The 16,332-nt window shown below is 33.7% G+C and overlaps 1 protein-coding gene across 1 annotated transcript in view; it reads left to right on the top strand.

Moving 5' to 3' along the window:
* Window positions 1-16,332, top strand: part of RADX (RPA1 related single stranded DNA binding protein, X-linked) — a 65,580-nt gene that overhangs the window by 16,695 nt on the left and 32,553 nt on the right. The window contains exons 4-11 of the mRNA XM_017546431.2: window positions 4,768-4,876; window positions 5,079-5,170; window positions 5,278-5,400; window positions 8,646-8,750; window positions 9,863-10,027; window positions 11,528-11,688; window positions 12,549-12,718; window positions 14,191-14,264. Coding sequence (XP_017401920.1) covers window positions 4,768-4,876; window positions 5,079-5,170; window positions 5,278-5,400; window positions 8,646-8,750; window positions 9,863-10,027; window positions 11,528-11,688; window positions 12,549-12,718; window positions 14,191-14,264 — 999 coding nt within the window. The remainder of the gene's footprint in view (window positions 1-4,767; window positions 4,877-5,078; window positions 5,171-5,277; window positions 5,401-8,645; window positions 8,751-9,862; window positions 10,028-11,527; window positions 11,689-12,548; window positions 12,719-14,190; window positions 14,265-16,332) is intronic.

The raw sequence follows: 16,332 nt of genomic DNA on the forward strand, positions 1-16,332 counted from the left end.
TAACTCATAAGTGGAATCTAAAAAGCTGATCCTATAGAAACAGAGTAGAAAGGTGACTATTTATTTATTTATTTATTTATTGAGGCAGAGTCTTGCTCTATCACCCAAACTTGGAGTGCAGTGGTACAATCTTGGCTCACTGCAACCTCCACCTCCTGGGTTCCAGCGATTCTTCTGCCTCAGCCTCTCAGGTAGCTGGGATTACAGGAACACACAAGCACGCCCAGCTAATTTTTATATTTTNATTCTCCTGCCTCAACCTCCCGAATAGTTGGGATTATAGGTGTGTGCCACTACCCCAGCTAATTTTTGTACTTTTTAGCAGAGACGAGGTTTCACCATGTTGGCCAGGCTGGACTCAATCTCCTCACCTCAAGTGATCTACCTGCCTTGGCCTCTCAAAATGCTAGGATTACAGGTATGAGCCACCACGCCTGGCCAGAATGTGATTAATTATCTTTTAATGAGAATAAAGGGCAGTTCTATAAATCATGTTAGGCACAGGAGATGCAAAAAAGTAAGTAATATACAGTTCTACCCTTAAAAATTAGTCTAATGGGGTGACACCTATGTAAGATAAACAAATTATAGTAAAATGAAAGACTAATGACAGTAAACCATATTAAAAATGTAATAATGTAAAAAAAGGAAAAGGAAATGAATAAAAATGTAATTGAAGAAAGAATGAACAGTGAAGTAGGAAAATGTGTTGCATGGGAGAAAGTGTTAAGCAAGGATTAGGAAAAATACCAGTGTAGCTAAAATGGTTTGAGCATTATAAATGAGAAACAGTAGTGGGAGGAGAGTTGGTCAGTAAATGAATAAGGATTTGTGGTACCATCACTGCCTTTTAGGTGTTCATGTTGAAGGAAAACTACTGGGATCATTTATCTTGGTTTATTTTTCATATTTCCACACATAGTTCCAAGTTAGAAGAACAAAGATGTAAATTTTCTTTTTGAGGCAGAGTCTCACCATGTTACCCAGGCTGGAGTATAGTGACGTGATGTGATCTCAGCTCATTGCAACCTTCACCTTCCAGGTTCAAGTGATTCTCTTGCCTCACCCTCCCGATTAGCTGGGATTACAGGCTCCCACCACCACACGAGGCTAAATTTTGTATTTTTAGTAGTTTTGCATATTGGCTGGGCTGGTCTTGAACTCCTGACCTCAAGTAATTCACCCGCCTGGGTCTCCCAAAGTGCTGGGATTACAGGTGTGAGCCACCATGCCTGGTCAATGCAATTTTTTTTTTTAAGATTTAATAAATAGAAGCCTATAAAGATGGAAATTCTATTGCAAAAGAAAGGATATATTATTTGTTGGATGTGTATGGCTTTGCGTATTGCCATTTTGTATATTCTTCTGTATACCATTTACAAAATAGTTCTTAGCTGGCATACAAAAATAATATACCCTTTAAAATCTTGAGACTTTTAGATTGTATTACGTAATGCTTATTGATTGAGATGATAGCATCAAGTATTTTTGGTTTTGGCGGGCAGGGGCTATTTCTTTAATTAGGAACCCTAGCATTTTAGAGTTGGAAGGGAGCTTGAATGTAATTAAGCGATACTATGACAATGAAAGTACTTTGGAATATGCAAACTATGGTACAAGGTAATATTATGTAACACAAACTTTGCTTGCTTATATATGAACAGATTAAAACTCATAAAGGTAAAGTGAATATTTTTTGTCACATGACTAGTAATAGGCAGAACTAAAAATCAAATGTCTTTACCCTGGTTTAAGCCTTGTTTGCTACACAGAAAGTTCTTAGAAAAATATAACGGACCAAGAATAAAAAAACCCAAATAACTTTATAACTATTAAAGGAATTGAATCAGCAGTTTAAAATTTTCCCACAAAGAAAATATCAGGCATACATTATGTTATAGAGAAATTCTACCAAACATTTAGGGAACATATCATTCTAAAACTATTCCAGAGAATAGTCTAAGAAAGTATATTCTCAAACTCATTTTTTGCTACCAATATACCCTTGATAATCAAAACCAAACAAGAATAGTATGAAAGAGAAAAATTGTAAGTCAGTGTCAGCCTTGAACATATAAACATATATAGAGATATCCTGAATGGAATATTGGCAAACTGCATCATGTTAAAAAAAAATCACATACTGTGATGAGGTTGCATTTTTCCTCAGAAATGCAAAATTGGTTTTACATATAAAAATCTGTGTCATCCACCACTTTAACAAATTAGATAATGAGCATCCTAATAGATACACAAAAAGCTTTTGTTAAAATTTTGCAACCATTCATTAATTTCAAAAAGAAAATAACAAGAGAAGGAACCTTCCTTAAACTAAGTAGGGGGCTGAGCATGGTGGCTCATGCCAGTAATGTCAGCACTTTGGGAGGCCAAAGTGGGAAGATCACTTGAGGCCAGGCATTTGAGACCAGCCTGTACAACATAGTGAGACCCTATCTCTACAAATATAAATTAAAAATTAGCCAGGTATGGTGGCATGCACCTGTAGTTCTATCTACTCAGGAGGCTGAGGAGAGAGGATTACTTGAGCTCAGGAAGTTGAGGCTTCAATGAGCCATGACTGCACACCACTACATTCCAGCCTGGGTGACAGAGCAATACCATCTCAAAAAACAAACAAACAAAAACTAATAATGGGTATTTACAAAATCAAAACCAAACAGCAAACACAATTCTTAATGGGGAAAAGTTAGAAACATTCCTTTACAAATGGGGAAAATGGATGCCTCCTATTATTACCATTTCTATTTAATGCTGTACTGGCTATCCTAGCCAGTGTGAGAAGACAAAATGCAGTAAAGGTATAAAGATTTTAAAGAAAAACGCAAAACTTTTTATTACTCGCAAATTAAATTTTCTAGAGAGAAAATCCAAATAACACAAAGTATTAAAAATATGATTTATTATCCTTACCAAACTAATGCAGGAACAGAAAACCAAATACCACGTTCTCACTTATAAGTGGGAGCTAAACGATGAGAACACAAAGAGGGGAAGAGCACACACTGTGACCTACTTTAGAAATCGGAGTGTGAGAGAAGGCAGAGAATCAGAAAAAATAACTATCAAGTACTAGGCTTAGTACCTGGGTAACAAAATAATCTGTACAACAAACCCTTGTGGCATGAGTTCACCTATATAACAAACCTGCACGTATACCCCTGAACCTAAAATAAAGTTTTAAAAATCAAAATTAAAAATAATAAGATATTGGCAAAGCTACAAAAGAAGTCAACTGATTTTGTATATTCCAATAATAGTTAGAAATTATAATTTAAAAACATCATTGACATTGTCAACAATAAGTATAAGATGTCTAGAAATAAATATAAGAGATGTATAAGACCTGTGCAGAGATGAATATGACACATTATTGGAAGACATTAAGAAAGCCTTAAATAAGTAGAAATCAATAAACTGGGTAAAGACTGCGTTTGCCACTACATAATCAATGAAGAATTAATATCCAACATATAAACAACTCTTGCAAATAAATTTTTTAAAGACAAACAATTTAATAAAACAATGGCCAAAAGACCCAGGAGTTTCACAGAAGAGAATTTATGTATGAACCATAGGTATATGAAGTGTTGTTCAATATGATTAGTAATAAGGGAAGTATAAAATAGGACCACAACAAATTGTCATATCACTAGACTGACCAAAAGTACTAAATTTGGCCAGGTGCATGGTCTTACAGAGCCCCTGAGACTCACGTGCTTTGGGAGGCTTATTCTAGAGGATACCTTGAGGCCAGGAGTTCAAGATCAGCCTGGGCAACATAAGGAGACCCCTGCACCATCTCTACTCTACCAAAAAGTAAAAATAAATAGCTGGCCATGATGGCTCTAGCTACTCAGTAGGCTAAAGCAGGAGGATTGCTTAAGCCCAGGAGTTCAAGGCTGCAGTGAGCCATGATTGTGCCACTACACTCCAGCCTGGGCAACAGAGTGAGACCCTGTCTCTAAAAAATAAAATTAAAAGAAAGAAAGAAAAATTAGACAATACCAAGGTTTGGAGAGGATGTGTATCAATGGGAATTTTTACACATTGCTGGTAGAAACACAAATAGTTCATTACTTAAAACGATTAGGGATTATTCAATAGAGCTGAATATTTACATATCATATAATCCAGTGTTTCTACACCTACCTATAATACCTTAGAAAAACACTTGCCTGTGTGCACAGAGAGACATATAAAACAATTTTTTAACAACCCTATGTATAATAGTAAAAACCTGGAAATAATCTGGATGTCCATTAACACAATAATGGATAAATAAATTTTAGTTAATAAATTGTAGTATGTTAACACACTGGAATATTATTCAGCTGTTGAAATGACAAAAAAAAACTGCTACATGCAGCTAGATGGATGCACTTTATTAATATAATGTTGAATGAAAAAATTAGTCATAAAATACTGAATGTAATTCACTCATATAAAGTTAGAAAACAAGGCCCAATAGGATTTTGTTTGGGCAAAAACGTGTAAGTGATAAAACCCTTTTTAAGTTAAAGAAATGAGAGAACACAAAGTTCTCATAGTGTGGTTAAACTATTTAAACTGTGGTGCAGAGATAAGTGGATATGATAATGGAAGTAGAATAACGTTGATAATAGTCTAGTTCTTGAGTTTAGCGGTGGGTTCAAAATGTTCAGTCTACTATTTTGCTGTTTAATATATGCACATGTATATTATGGTGTGTATTAAACAGCATTCTAAAGTACCATATTTGTTTTTCAGAAATCTGTCTGAATCTTCGAGATCCCCCAACAAATATAATTATTGTTCCAGAAAAGCAGGTGAAACCAGAATGGAGACTGCCGAAGTTAAATCACCGATTTACCACAAGGTATAATAGTTTCTTGTAAAATGTCTTAAATACTAATCTTCAGTCTTGGTTACTAAAAAACAATGCATTATAATTTGCTCAAAATCTACCCAGAATTAGGCTATAGCAATTATGTAGATATACATTTTCAAAATAATAATTGTAGAATGCTTTTTCCCTGTTTAAAAATAAAATATCAATTTAATTATTTTACCTTTTTTAGGTCAGAGCTGGATAATATGCCAGAAAATTGTATCTGTGATGTTATTGGCCTTTTAGTTTTTGTAGGAAGGGTCCAGCGGTCAAAGAAGAAAGGTAAGCTTTTAAAATTGAAAATCATAAAAAGGATTTAAGTAAATAATTTGTGTTCATATGTATATAACAGTTACCTTCTTTTTTTAAAAAATATTCTATTTATATAGAAAACCGTGAAGATTTTTGGTCATATCGCTGGATTCACATTGCTGATGGGACTTCAGAGCAACCATTTATAGTGGAACTGTTTTCAACATCGCAGCCAGAAATCTTTGAAAATATATACCCAAGTATGCAATTTTTAACATTTTTATTTTATGTTTGGAAGTAGTAGAATTAACTTTTCAAAAAAATAGAGGAAACTGACTTACAGAAGTGGCATGACATTGAGTTGGCAAATTCGAGCGGTCTGACAGCATGTTTCAATCTTTTCTGTATTAATATCATATTTAGTATTACAGACATTAACAACCATTGGTTGTCTATTCAGAATTAACTTGGGATTGAAACCAGTTTTTCAGAAAACAGGTCCTCTTATCAATTCTCACTGAAAAAAATTCAGACATTAAAAAAAGCTTAAGTTTCAGTAAGACTAAAACATAGGCAATCAATTCAACTTTTTTCCATTTGGAAATTGATTAAGTAGATCCCATTAAAGACATCAAACACTTATATGGCATTAATTGGTAGATGATTGGTGGACTATGTAATTACATAATGACAATGGTAAGTATGATTCCAGTTGAATATTAAATTAATATTAAGTTGGTGGTGTTATTTATACCAGCTGGTGAGTGTTTCACTTTGGCTTACTTCAGCATTGGCTTTCTCCCCCTGGATTCATTCAGGTATAAAATTATTTTTTCCATTAGTTTTATTTACTTGAAAATATTATAGGTTTGTCCTATTACATATTACATATAACAGGTTAGTCTTCTGATCTATTATGGTAAGGAAAAATTATATTTAATACTTTTCAACAGTTTTAGTGAATATTTCCTTATTTAAATTTAGAACATAAAGCTATTTTAGATATGGTATGACATTTTATTATTTTCCAAATGATTACATGAATAAACACTAATTGTTACCTGTGTTAAATGCTTGGCCAACATTGAAGAAACTTTCAATATTTACTACATCCAATTTTTTTTTTTTTTTTTTTTGAGGTGGAGTCTCACTCTGTCACCCAGGCTAGAATGCAGTGCCACAATCATGACTCACTGCAACCTCCACTTCCCAAGTTCAAGAGATTCTCCTGCCTCAGCCTCCTGAGTAGCTGGGACTACAGGCACACACCACCATGCCTGGCTAATTCTTGTATTTTTAGTAGAGACAGGGTTTCACAATGTTAGCCAGGCTGGTCTCGAACTCCTGACATCAGGTGATCTGCCCACCTCAGCCTCCCAAAGTGCTGGGATTACAGGCGTGAGCCACCGCACCCATCCTACATCTATTTTTTTTAAACTAGCAATAAGATAGACATTGTAAAACACCAGGAGACCTAGACACCATATATAGGGCTGTTCTGCTGCCCCTTTATTCTCTATACAAAATAGTATTACACAACTCTGCTTTGTTAGATTCCACCTAGGTTTGTGAGATTAAATTTTAAAAATATATCTGAACTTACCCCAACTTTTGGGGGATAGAACAGAAAGAGAGTTGTGGCCAAACCAAGGCATAGATTTCCAAGACAAGTGTACTATAAACTCTGATATAACTTCTTTTAGGGCATAAGTAATTGACAGTGATTACTTCTGGTGATAATCCCATTGCCTAAATTTAGGTGTGTTTTATTGCCAGTTTCCTTTTTGTTTGTTTGTAACTACTGTAAACAACAAGCTAACAAGAATTTTGGATAAAGATTTCTCACAGAAACTTCGCCAAGCATATATATTCTATTTCTTGTGATAATGTGAAATGTATCCCTCTAAGAAAGGTATATATGGACCTTGGTGAGATTTATTCTACTATAATAGCTGACAGCGGTCACAATTTATTTTCATCTTTTGACCAAGAGTGAAGGAAAAAAATCATTAAATTAATGTTGAGTATTAAGGGGGCTTCAGGGATATGAAGAACAGCATGGTCAAGAGTCTTCTGGAATAATACCAAAATTCTTTGGTAGTAAGACTTTTTTTTTTTTTTTTCCATAAGAAAAGTGAAGAACTAAGGGTGACTAATACTGTGTGTTTACCGTGTATCAGATGCTTATAGATATTTTCTCATTTTGTACTCTCAATTACCTTTTAAAGAGTTAATGTTGTTATAAATTTTCAAGTCAGAAAGCAAAGATCCAGAGGGAGTAAGTAATTTCCTGGATTTCGTGTAGCTAGTACGTGTGAGATCTGCATCTCAGATTTTTAGTGACCATGAATTTAGAATTAGAAGTTTATTTTTTTTATTTATTTTATTGTTGTAAGAACACATAACATGAGATCTACTGGCTTAACATATTTTAGAGGTTTCTTTAATATTCCTATATTAACACCTTTAGCCATTAATACTCTTATGTTTGTAGTTTTTGAAATAAAGGAAAAATTAAGATCATCCTTAATATGAATTAATTCTTACCATTTGAACAGATTTTCTTTCTTTTCATTGCTACAGAATAAAGAACTTAGTAAATATGAGACATAGCAAACGAATTTATAGTTGTGCTCTGGAGAAATTTTTATTCTCAAATAAGAACTTACCTTTGTGTGATTATAAGAATTTACATTTATTTCTTCATATCCTAGTTTGTAAAACCATAGTGTTTTGGCATATAATGAGTTAAAAAAATTTTAAATGTTGGATTAATGAAACTATAATAACTAAATATCCTGTTAGATAAAAGCAATTAATAACTTTTGAAAGTAGTTGAAATCTGAAGACATTATACTCTCATTTTTAGATATTCTTTTTAGCCTATGAAGTTAGCAAGGTGAAAAGAAAATAAATCGATGACATAAGCCCTGTCATTGGCCTTAAAATATAATTAAGATAAATACATGAAAGATAAAAAATGCTTGCATAAGCAAATACAAATCAATAATGTATAGCTCTATCTGGTGGAAGGACTTAGAGTAATTCAGAGTTTAGTGTTAGCTAGGGTTAATCAGTGAAAGTATCATGGAGAAACTAAGCTTTTTTTTTCTCTGCAGAAATTAACTATTCACACTCAGTTGTGTACCCAGTTAAAATGACTTGCACTCTTTATCTGTGCAACAAGCAAATGACTTTAGTTAGGTGCAACTGTTGAACTTTCTGAAAAAAGGGGACTCTGACAAAAAGCAGACTAGTGTGTTAAGTCCTTGTTGCTCCTAGTGTGGTCACAGGACTGGCAGCACTAATAATTGCCTAGGAGATTATTAGAAATGCAGAATCTCAGGCCCCACCCTAAACCTACTGAATCTGAATTTGCATTTTAACAATGGTACCACGTGATGTTTTTGTTCATTAAAGTTTGAGAAGCGATGTGTCAGATCCTGATCTTGTTATGTTCTTTTTGAAAGGCAAAAGTAATTTCATAAGTATTTTTATTTCCCAGTGGCAAATTTTGTGTGTACACAGTTGAAAGTTGTCAGAAATGACAATCAAGTACCTAAACTGCTTTACCTCACCACTACAAATGAGAGTGGAGTGTTTATTACTGGTGAGTAATTTCATTGTGTATTATTAAAAATATATTCTCTCTTCCCAGGAATCCTCAGTACATACTAACTTTCACATAATAACATCCAACTACAAGACAGCTTTCTTTTGACTTCTTTTGTTACTACAAGAATGCTTTAGCAAATAATTTTTGGCCTATCAAATACATTGCTTATGGATTACTTATGACTGAGGCAATGATTTTGTGACTCAGTGGAAAATTGTATTTATATCTTTTAGTCAACTTTAATTCCTACTTGGCATAGAATGTAGATGGTCATAAATTGCTTGATAGACTGAAGACCTAGTTAGGCCTGGTATCAAAATATGGATTCTGTCAACAATATTTTAAAATTCTAAATGAAAACAAAAATGAGTGGTGAATTTCAGCCCCAAGTTACTATGTTTTATTTATGTAGCAAGAGAAGTTGTTTCATTACTTGTCTGCAAGTATATTATTTTTTTCTATTCCCTCCAATAATAGGATCAAAACATTAAAGAAAAAAGTTTCCAAGTGAGAGAGTGAGGAAATAGTTTGGAATGAGATGTTTACCAGACTGTTACCATGTTGATAATTAAGAAATTTGTTAAAATTTCTTAGGAAAGGTGTAACATACATCTTTGTCAATGCATATCTTATTTTATAAATACTATCAGATGTGAATATGGCACTTTTAAGTATGTTTTAAGAACATAAATTTAAATGCTGAGCCATATTCATAGCAAGTTTCATTCATACATGATGCCATAATTTCAGGTTAATTCATAGTTTAAAATCAGTTATTTCAGGAGATGTCAACCATTTGGATATTTAGAAAAACTCAAATTCTTAGTTTTTCTTCTTCCTGTGATTTTTGGCATCCTATAGCTAGCTACAGTTTAGTCCACTTAAACTTTAATACACTGGGTGTCTGATTTCCCTCTTAGGATTTATTTACTGTCTTTGGATAATTATCTGCTACATAGTGAATAAGTGAATTTGACTGTTTTTTCTTGATGATAAAAGAGTGATTGTTTTAATATTAAACTGTTTTACATAAAAATATTCATGCAGAGTGTTAGAGTGACATTTTTATTTCTCATTTTTTTATGGTTTACCCTTCCTGCAAAAAGGTCATAGAGGCCAGCCGTATACGTATGATGCCAAGGTGAAAAACTTCATTCAATGGATTAAAACAAAGTCTGATTCCGGGGAACAGAGGAATATGGTTATTGGTGGATATTACCCCTATCCTCCAGTGCCAGAAACATTTTCCAAGTATAGTAGTTCTATCAAAGGTACTAATGTAATTGTCAGTCCTTCCAAACATATTTGTAATTTATATGTATGGCATATGCTATTTCAACTAGTCATCTTTATTCTTTTCTTTTATGGGGGTGGACTAAAGTTTAGCAACATTCACTGATAATAGCTTTGCCTTAATGCATATGCAAAACTACATGTCACATATTTTCTATACAGTTTTCCCTGTATTTCACATGGTAGTCTAAAGATCAATATTTTGATTTTATCAGACTGGAAGAAAACAGACAACATAGGTGACTAATTGGAGATATAGGTTAAGTATTCCTAATCAAAACATCCAAAATCTGAAATGTTTCAAAATCTGAAACTTTTTAATCTTATGTTTTATTCAAAGTGACACTCAAAGAACTACTCATTGGAGGAGTTCAGATTTTGGAATTTTGCATTATGGAAGCTGAACTGATAAGTATAACACAAATATTCTTATTTGTGACACTCAAAGAACTACTCAAGAACTACTCATTGGAGCAGTTCAGATTTTGGAATTTTGCATTAGGGAACCTAAACTGATAAGTATAATACAAATATTCCAAAATCCAAAAAAAATCAGAAATCTGATATCTTCTGGACCTATATATTTCAGACAAGGGATCTTCAACCTATAAATAATTTAATGTCACTAAGATCACATCTGATCTTGGTGTAGATCTCAACTCCTATGATGATACACAGAGAGACTAAAGATATCTAAAAGAGACACTGGATTTGATATTCAGATACTGACAACTGTATTATGCTACTCTTGTGAAATGATATATATTGTGTTTAACAAAATTCAGTGCCACCTTTAAATTAAAAGTGATGCCAAAATAAATGAGATGCTGAATTTGGAACTGAAGTGCTGATGAGAAGCCTACTATTAATATAAAATTTAGTAGAATTAACATATGACAGTTTAACACAACCATGTTCTTTTTAAAAAAGCTATGAGATAATTGCACGGTTTTGGAAAAAAAAGAGAAATTTTAAAATGCCGACATCGTCGTCTAAATATCGGCATCCTCTTATACATCATAATGCTAGCAACATGTAATAGTGGTTGAAATAATTAAAATGTGTTTTTCTATGCAGTGGCTAGGTAACACTTCATAGTTTTTTGTTTGTTTGTTTTTTACATTTTTCAGCATTTATTTATTTTCCCCCATTTATTTATTTTATTGCATTTTAGGTTTTGGGGTACATGTGAAGAACATGCAAAATTGTGCACTTCATAGTTTAAAATATAACATGTAAATTGCATTTACTATGAACAATTTATTTTGCAAATGAAAAGTTGGAAGCCTGTATTCAAATTTAACTGATAAATGTATTTTGCCTATTTCACAAAATTGTATCAGAGGATGCCATATATAAACAGTGTCTCGTTGTTAATGTAATAAGTTTATAATTTTGTGTTGTGAAATTATATTGCCAATCTAATTCTTATTTTTATCATTTCAGTTCTTTAAAACTTACCATTTACTCTTTTGCAGTTCAGTCGCTCTTGACAGCTATGAGTGAAGTCAGGAAGGAGATTGAAGACTTGCAGTATAGGGAACAAAAGCGCATTGCAATTCAGGGGATAATCACTGCCATAAAGTATATCCCCCATAGCAATGCGACTGAAAGTGCCTCAGCATCAGATACACTTCGGGTATGGTGCCAGAGAATTAACAATATTTCTCTAAAAGCACTGTGATCTTGATTACAATTGGTACCTTTTACATTTTGTTCAGAACTCATGTGTATTGACTCTTAATGTAAGCCTAAGAGAGAACTTTAGGTTGGTGCAAAAGGAATTGTGGTTTTTGCCTCTAAAAATAATGGCAAAAACTGAAATTCCTTTTGCACCAACCTGATATTTTTACTTTTTTGTTTGTTTTTTAGGGTTTTTTTTTTTTTTGTATCATTTGTTTTGTATCATTTATTTGGGGGCAGACTAGGCCAATAATGATTATAACCTCTGACATTTCCCAAGGCCCTCAAACTTGGCATCCTGTTTTTGCATTCTGTGTAATTTGAGGCTATCATTGGTGTTCTAAATTCCCAGGTGGTATCTATGACTACGTTAATTTCCTCCCTTTTGTCCAGGCCAGTACTACAGGAAAACTTAAGTTTTCTCTACATCTGGCATAGTAGTCTTACCCAAGTTCTATAACTCTTCTAGAATAAACGGTTTAGTATTATAGAAGTCACCAGTTCTGGGATCTAGGCACAATCAAGACAAGTTAATTTATCTTTTTAAACACTATGTCTAGGATTATTAATATTTATATGGAAATATGTGTTTAATCCAGCTTTCAGATGTAAGAAGGACTTTTATCTTCCTTTTAAAAAATAATGTAATAGCAGATGGGTTAGATTTAATCATTTGTATAAAAGCACTGTTATGATTTTAAAAGTTTTGCCAGAACTCTTCATTATTAAAAATGAATAAACTAAAATTAGTTTTTTATGAGGTCAGTAATTTTTGTGAATTAGTGTAAAATGGTTTCTCTAAATTATTGGTTTTAGAATGCTAACAGACCCTCGACATCTCAAGCAGCTAGAGTAGAAAATCAAGAAAGAAATGCTAAACGGTATCACGATGATGAGCCAATGAGTTCTCAGTGTATCCAAACTACATCTACAAATTTGAGTCTGAGCAATAAAATAAGAATTCTTCAAGGCCCACATACTAATCCGTAAGTCATTTATATTAAGTATATGTAAAATATATATTTTTTTCTTTTGGTTTATCTCTGTCTACCCTGTAAAATAAGCAATTATCATAGAAGCTGTATTAATTTGTTAGGGCTCCCATGCAAACTACCACAATTGAGTGGCTTAAACACAGAAATTTGTTGTCTCAAAGTTCTGGAGGATAGAGTTCAAGATCAAGGTGTCAACAGCGTTGGTTCCCTCAGGGCTGCAGAGAGATAATCTGTTCAATGCCTCTCTCCTAGCATCTTACTGTGCTGGCAATCTTTGCATTCCTTGACTTGTAAAAGCATTACCTCTGACTTAATGTTCACACGGAGTTCTCTATGTGTAGTATCTTTGTTCAAATTTTACCGTTTCTGTAAGGACACCAGTCATACTGGATTAGGGGGCCACCCTAATCCAATATGACCTCATCTTTACCAATTACATCTGCTATGATCCTATTTCCCAATAAGGTCATATTCAGAAGTCCTGAGGGTTAGGACTTCATCATTTTCTTTATCCATTCACCTGTTGATGGATTCTTAGGTTGCTTCCGAATCATAGCTATTGTAAAAGCTGCTGCAACAAACATGAAGTGCAGCTATCTCTTTGATATACTGATTTTCTTTCTTTTGGGTATATATCAAGCAGGGGGATTGCTGGATTATATGGTAGCTCAATTTTTAATGTTTTTAGAAACCTCCAAACTATTCTCCATAGTGGATGTACTAATTTACATTCCCACCAACAGTATATAGGGTTTTCCCTTTCTCCACATTCTTGTCAGCATTTATTATTGCCTGGCTTTTGGATTTAAGCCAATTTAGTGAGGTGAAATGATATCTCATTGTAGTTTTGATTTGCATTTCTCTTATGATCAGTGATGTTGAGCACGTTTTCATATGCCTATTTGCCACTTGTATGTATATTCTCTTTTTTTAAGAAATATCTATTAGAGAAATGTCATTTCTCATACAAGTGTCGAATCTTTTCCCCATTTTTTAAAATCAAATTATTAGATTTTTTTCCTTTACAGCTTTGTTTGAGCTCCTTGTATGTTCTGGTTATTAATCCCTTGTCAGATAAGAAATTTGCAAATATTTTCTCCCATTTTGTGGGTTGATCTCTTCACTTTGATTATTTCATTTGCCGTGCATTTACTAAGTTTTAAATTTGTGTCAGAGAGAATAAAAATATTTTAATCTTCAATTAATATTCACTAACATTAAATGCTCCCTTTAATGGAATAATTCTTAAAAGGAAATTTAAATCTATTGCAGTATTTGAGTTATAGTATATATTGATATTTTTCATAGTTATTAGTGTATTTTAATGCATTATTCAATAAACTTAACCTGTATGTTTTCTAAATTTATTGAATTAGAATAAATTCTGAATAGAACCAATTAATATGTTTTTCATTTGAGGCTCTTTTTATAACGATTGGCTATACTCTTCTTATCTTTTATAGAGTTGCTGTACCTCAACCAGGAACTTCTGTACAAGCAAAGGGAATTACACCAGGCATGTCAACCATCTTCAACCGTATGTTACTGTTTATTATTATTATTACTATTATTATTATTTATGAAAACTTTATGAAACATTATTGTATACAGATTACTATTTTTACTAAGCACAAGTAATACACCCTTAGAATGTAGGCTTTGCATATAGTAATATTAGCTTAGGTCACTGTCAAAAGTATACTGATCAATTGGGTATCATCCCCAAAATGAAAGTAATTATAAACAAACTTATACTTATCAATTTGTTTCTTTAGAAATAGTATATCTCTGGCCGGGTGCTGTGGCTCACGCCTGTAATCCCAGCTCTTAGGGAGGCAGAGGCGGGAGGATAGCTTGAGCCCAGGAGTTCGAGACCTGCCTGGGCAATATAGCAAGACCCCGTTCTCCACAAAAAGGAAAAAAAAAAAAGAAATAGTATATCTCTTCTTCAAATGTACTATTTTTAATAGAAGAATAAGTAGGAAGTTTTACTTTTAATTGACAACAAATATGGATATCTCTTCAAAGTAAATTGTATCTCTTTTCTTTGCTATTGGGTTGACTGGTTTGAATTTTGGCCTCATTTCTGAAGTGATTTCGTAACATAATTTTTTTCTGGTGGATTGTCCTTACAGTGGTCTAGTTTAAATCAGGTCTTATCAGGTATTTTCTCTCTGGACTAGACTTTTTAGCACTTTATCTCCTTGCTTTGTTTTTGGTGTTGTTTTTTTTCGGTGTTGTTTTGTTTTCATCCTCCACGTAGACAAAAGTGATACTGTCATTTTATTGCATAATGCCTAGTTAAATTTGATGTCTCAACGAACGTTTCCAAAGTATTTGAATATGATTTTTGCTGACTGTTACATGATATAAAATTGGGGCATTGTAAACAAGTCCATTCTAAACACTTTAATTCTTTTTAAAAACATAATACCCATCTGTGCTCACCTATTAGATTTATGCGAGTTAGCTAATAATATATTTTTATTCATTTCTCATGTCATATTCTAGACAGATTATTCCCTACAAGTCTGAATACTTTGTCCAAAAGTTTCAGTGAGTGCTTTAGATGATTTCAGTAAAAAAATGTACTCTTGGGACTTCTGGAGAAAAAGATTATTATTCTCAGCTAAGCATAATTTAAAATAAAAAAAAAAGTTCCTCAGACAATGGATCTACCTGGACTCTAAATTTTAAAAGTGAAGGAGAAAACCATAATTGTTTCCAGGTTTTGTGATTCTCTGCTTAATATCCAAGAAAGCAATTAAGTTATATTCTTCACCTTGTCAGCTTGGTGATTAAACTTCATAAAGATTTCTATATTAGCATCTGCTAAGATTATCCCCTCTGTTTTACCTACAGGGGATAATATGGTGCTTCTCACAATTATATAATTATAGTACAAGCCATTTATTGAGCATTTATGTGTCAGGCACTGTGCTGAGCTTTATGTTCACATTTTATCCCACAGGGAGTGGTTATTCAAAATTAATCTCATCTTTTCCTTACTATTCCATGCTGTTTTGTAGAAAGCTTTTGTTTAACTGTAAGTTAATTGCTCACTTGCTAACTAAAATTGAAAGATAGAGGAGGAGGATCCAAGATGGCCGTTTAGGAACAGCTCAGGATTGCAGCTCCCAGTGAAAGCGCAGAGGGTGAGTGGACGCCGAATTTTTATTGCCCACAGACTAGGAAATTCCCAGGCGGAGGAGCTCCACAGGTCACCAGCGCAGCTGTTTCGGCCAGCGCGGCTGTGCCGGCCGGCGCCGCTGCTTTGCCCCGCGGGGCTGCTTTGTCGGCGCCCCGGAGCAGCGGTTCTCTGTACAAAATACACCGGTCCATGTGCCCTTTTGGCTGGCGATTGGAGCCACGGGAAGTTGCCCATTCGTCTGTTTAAAAAGGGGACTGAGCAGGGAACCAAGACAGTAGATTCCAGGGCAAAAAAAACAAACAAAAAAAAGCACCAGAAACCTCAGTGCCGCTGTTTAAGCCAGCGCAGTGAGTGGCCGCAGGGGAAAACAAAAGACCCCGGCGCCTCTTCAACAGGCGACTGGAACACCAACTTAAAAAAGGCTCTGAGGCAGGGAGCCAGGAGATCAGGCTCG

The sequence above is a fragment of the Cebus imitator genome, unplaced genomic scaffold (assembly GCF_001604975.1).
Source record: "Cebus imitator isolate Cc_AM_T3 unplaced genomic scaffold, Cebus_imitator-1.0 Scaffold189, whole genome shotgun sequence".
Taxonomy (NCBI): Eukaryota; Metazoa; Chordata; class Mammalia; order Primates; family Cebidae; genus Cebus; species Cebus imitator.